At 48.7% G+C, this 4167-nt stretch overlaps 1 protein-coding gene across 1 annotated transcript; it reads right to left on the minus strand.

The window, feature by feature from the left end:
* Positions 1-1793: 1793 nt before the first annotated feature.
* Positions 1794-3393, minus strand: LOC147886426 ((R)-mandelonitrile beta-glucosyltransferase-like). The gene is made up of 2 exons (XM_087395247.1): positions 2821-3393; positions 1794-2731 (listed from the first exon to the last, which is right to left on the minus strand). The coding sequence occupies exons 1-2, from the start codon at positions 3320-3322 to the stop codon at positions 1794-1796; spliced, it is 1440 nt and encodes a 479-aa protein (XP_087251373.1). The 5' UTR covers positions 3323-3393.
* Positions 3394-4167: the final 774 nt, after the last annotated feature.

The following is a 4167-nucleotide window of genomic DNA, read 5'->3' on the forward strand; positions in this document are numbered from 1 at the left end:
TTCATCTGCCTAGCATTAACATCTTCTGAGAGTGACCCACTAGTTGTGGGCTCTGTTAGCCATTTCAATTAAATCTTGATTAAGGGCCCATCAGAGCGTGTGGTAAAACTCTATTGTCAGTCCGTCGGGGCCTAGAAACTTGTCATCGGCCATGGCATTCGGGTCTCCTCTAACTCTTCCTTGGTGAACAATTTGGCTAACCGACTCCTTCGGTACTCTATCACCCTGCTATCAAGGCCATTTAAGGCAATCCCTATGTCTATACGCCACATCTCATCGTGAAGCACCAGCTCGCCAACTATAGCACTCAGATCCCCTCGAAAAACACCTTGACCATGTGCCAAAACTCTGTAACAAGGTTCCTCTAAGCATCCATCACCCTATCTATCAATTCCCTTTGTTGATTCCTCTTAATGGATTGAAAAAAATCCTTAGAGGGACAGTCCCCCATTGCGAGCAAGATCAACCTGCTCTTGATGTGGGTCTACCTTGCCTCAATCATTTCCCATTCTTGCATAGTTGTCTCAACATCCCTAGTAGGGTCCCCACAATTGGGTTCTTGGGTGTTTCCTTTAGCACCACCTAGAGAGACTTTCTGATCGTGGTTGACCCTTCCGAGCTCCTTTTCCTCCCTGCTCTATAATGAAGATCTGCCTCTTTAGTCACCTTCATTACTCTATGGAGTGTTGCGTTCCACCTACAACATGGCTCTCTAATAGCCGAGCCTCTGTTCCTCTAGGAGTCTACGTAGAAATCTTTCAAATTAAGTAGCCTTTTCTTAAATTTAGGGTTATGCCCATCGACCTCCTCACTTTGCATGGAACACAAAATCTCCAAAGAATAGGTACGTGATCTGAGATGGATGTCGAGGCCATGTACTCTCTGCTCATGGGGGCTTTCATCCCATGATCCTTCCTCAGAGAAGTAGACATAATCACCTCTAGCTCATTTTCTTCACTCATCTCCTTCCTAGGTAGTGCACTAACATAGAGTAAAGTTTGTCTGGGTAGTTTCAAGGAGATCTCATCCCCCCTTCCATGCAAAAGACACACGTCTCCAATGCATAAGCTTAGCAAGCTCTAGATATGAGAAGACAACCCAGCACCTCCAACCCACCAATTGACGGTAGTCTGTTTTTCGAGTTTGAGCAACACTGAAGAAATGCTTTTGATGAGAGAAAAAGAAAAGAGGAGATGGCCCATGTTCATAATATTTTGTACCTCGTAATCCACATTCTCAATGATGTGGAGACTTAACCTATGTGTGGGTGCATTCATAAAGGTAGAGATGAAGAAATGGTAAATTTGTAATACCTAGTGCATTGCATCAAGAGACCTATGGAGAGTATCCCAAAATCAAGGGAAATGTTTTCATATCACGATTCACATCTAAAGGTTTATTGGAAAAATGATAAATCATTATGTATACAATGTCCTTAATGGCCCAATAATCTTCCTAATACAAGAATATAATAATAATATTGCCTGGTGCCCGCCCATGGGAGAGAAGCAATGGGTGCCATTGGGTGGTGCTGGTTACACAAGAGGACAATATGTTAAACATGAAAGCGTTAATGACAAACACGTGGAGGAGGCCCCATGGTCTATGAAGGAGACCTTTTGGTTGGTAAGGGCCGTTTTAGTCAAGCTCTTCCAGGTGGGGGCCAAATGAGGGGATTCCCCTTCTCCATTGTGTGTTGTTTTGGGGGGGGGGGGCGGCGCACTATTATATTAAAAAGGCAATATGAAACCTGTGAACTTATTTATTAGTAACGGAATCTTTTTGCATGGAATTCAAGGACATTTCATGTTGTGGGCGAACTTACCTAGATTGGAATAAGATAATCCACCAGCACTAATAGTCCTCCTTGCAATTTTGCTTAGCTCCTTGGCTTTGCTCCTCACCTCCTCACCCTCCTCCCCTTGCATCAGCGTTTCCACCGCTGCTTTCACAGCCTCCCTCGTGAACGTGCCGTCGGGCTTCGTCTCCAACCTTAACCCAATTTTCCACTCTTTCGCAATACTCCTCATATTCGACTTCTGCTCTGCCAGCCTCGGACATCCCACTAGCGGTACCCCGCTCCATAGACTCTCCACCGTTGAATTCCATCCACAGTGAGTCAAGAACCCCCCCACCGACGGATGCGCCAACACCGCTGGCTGCGGTGCCCACGAGATTATGAGACCCCTTTCCTTCGTTCTCTCGAGAAAGCCTTCAGGTAGAATCTGCGACAAACCACCTGTTCTGGAATCGGAACGAATCACCCATAGGAACGCTTGTCCGCTTTGCTCCGGGCCGTGCGCTAGCTCCACGGTTTCCTCAAGAGACAAGAACGCAAGTGAGCCGAAGGCAACATATATGACGGACGAAATGGCCTGGGAGTCCAGCCAGGTCAAACAATCTTCTTGTACGGAAGCCGGCTTTGTTACTAGAGCGCCTGAATCATGCTTGGGGACGGGGTCGAAGCCTAACAATGGACCAACCGAGTAGGCTTCGATACCGTCTGCACGCAAGGCGTCGAATGCGTCGCGTTCTAGCTCGTAAAGCGAATGAATAAGGATAGTGTGCGCCTCCCGCACAGGAGCGAAAGTTGCAAGGAAGAACTCGATAAAGGGGCTTGAGAGGTCTTCGACGATACACTCGCGAGGCATTTCCGTGATTGGAAACGGTGGGAGTCCAAGTATGAAGTCGATCAAAGCCTCCCCTTCTCCACTCCAGTTGGCGATCGGGGCTGCAGAATCCACAACAAATGGGTGAGAAAAATGCCCAACATGAAGCTTGAATCTGCACAAGCCCAAAGCACGCAAGAGGTTTGTTTACCTTTGAGGGGAAGAAACCCCTTGGAAATGAGGTGAGGAATGTGGAGGAACATGAGGTAGCAGGCGGCGGTGCAAGTCCAGAAGTCGACTCGGGGGATTCCAAAGGAGTTGGCGACATCCTGAGCCCAAGGCACGAAAGTGTCGGAGATGATGCAAGAGATGGGCGGATGGTGATCGGGGGAGGCAAGATACTCGTGGAGGAAGTTTCGGAAGCTGGTGTGCATGGCGGGGAGGGCTTGGAAGAAGAGGGAGAGGTCATGGGATAGGTCGGAGGTGAGGCCATCAGGGAGGACTTGGATGCGGATGGAAGGGTGGAGGTGGTCGAGGAGGTGTTTGCGCTGAGCGTCTAGGTAGGATTGTTGGAAGTAGATGAAGGTGATGGAGAAGCCATGAGAGGATGCGAGAGCTGTGGCGAGGTTCATGAGGAGGCCTTGAGCAGGGCATGGCAAGCAAATGGCGTGCGGTCGACTGGTATTATCATAACAGGCAGAGGTCTCCGCCATTGTTGGCTTTGTGTATGGGAGCAGAGACAGTAGCTAGTCCACTGGAGGTGATCCGTGTGTGTGAGCAGGAATGGAGGTATCGCAACAACACTAGGAAGGCCTCAACACAAAGTAAAGGAAGACCGCATATGGGTGCAGAGACAGTAGTCCACTGGACATATGTATGTGAGCAGGAATATCGGTAGGAGAAGGAGAAGGAAGACCTAGTCCACTTGAGTTTTTGTGTGCGCATCATGGCGGCCAAATTCTATGTGCAAGGTGGTTTTTTTTAGGGTTACGAGATTAAGGGGGATTAGGGTTTAATAAGGTAGGGTTTAAGGGTGAAAACTTTAAAGGTAGGGTTTAAGGGCAGTCGTGGTCATTGTTGTCTGTGGCTGCTGCTGTGTTTTTGTTGCAATCATTGGTGTTTCGGTTGCATTTCTTCTCGGCATTGTTCTCGCGGGAATTTTAGCTTGTTTCAGCGATGAATCGAGCGTAATCCTGCTCGAAATCGAGCGAAATCCAGCGAGAAATCGAGTGAACATCCTTCTTGAGCTTTGGTCTCTGTTGCCGCAAGGGTTTCGGCATCATCTCTGTTGAGCAACGAGGTTTGCCATCGTCGCCGCCGGAGGAGTTTAAGCCTGTTCGAGAGCCTACTTCTTGTGTGCGCATCATGGCGGCCAAAGTAAAGGAAGACCGCATATGGGTGCAGAGACAGTCGTCCACTCACTCGCCCACACACTCCCACATCGCAGGCACCGGCGCAGATTGGCAAATGTGAGTGGACAGCTGCAAGCTGCTCCCACCCCATTGCTTGCCCGCTTAGTACTACAGGAGAAAGAAGACTTTCACTACTACGTAAAGGT

The sequence above is a fragment of the Dipteris shenzhenensis genome, chromosome 24 (genome assembly GCF_047967505.1).
Source record: "Dipteris shenzhenensis isolate YYH24624 ecotype China chromosome 24, Dip_SZ_1.0, whole genome shotgun sequence".
NCBI lineage: Eukaryota > Viridiplantae > Streptophyta > Polypodiopsida > Gleicheniales > Dipteridaceae > Dipteris > Dipteris shenzhenensis.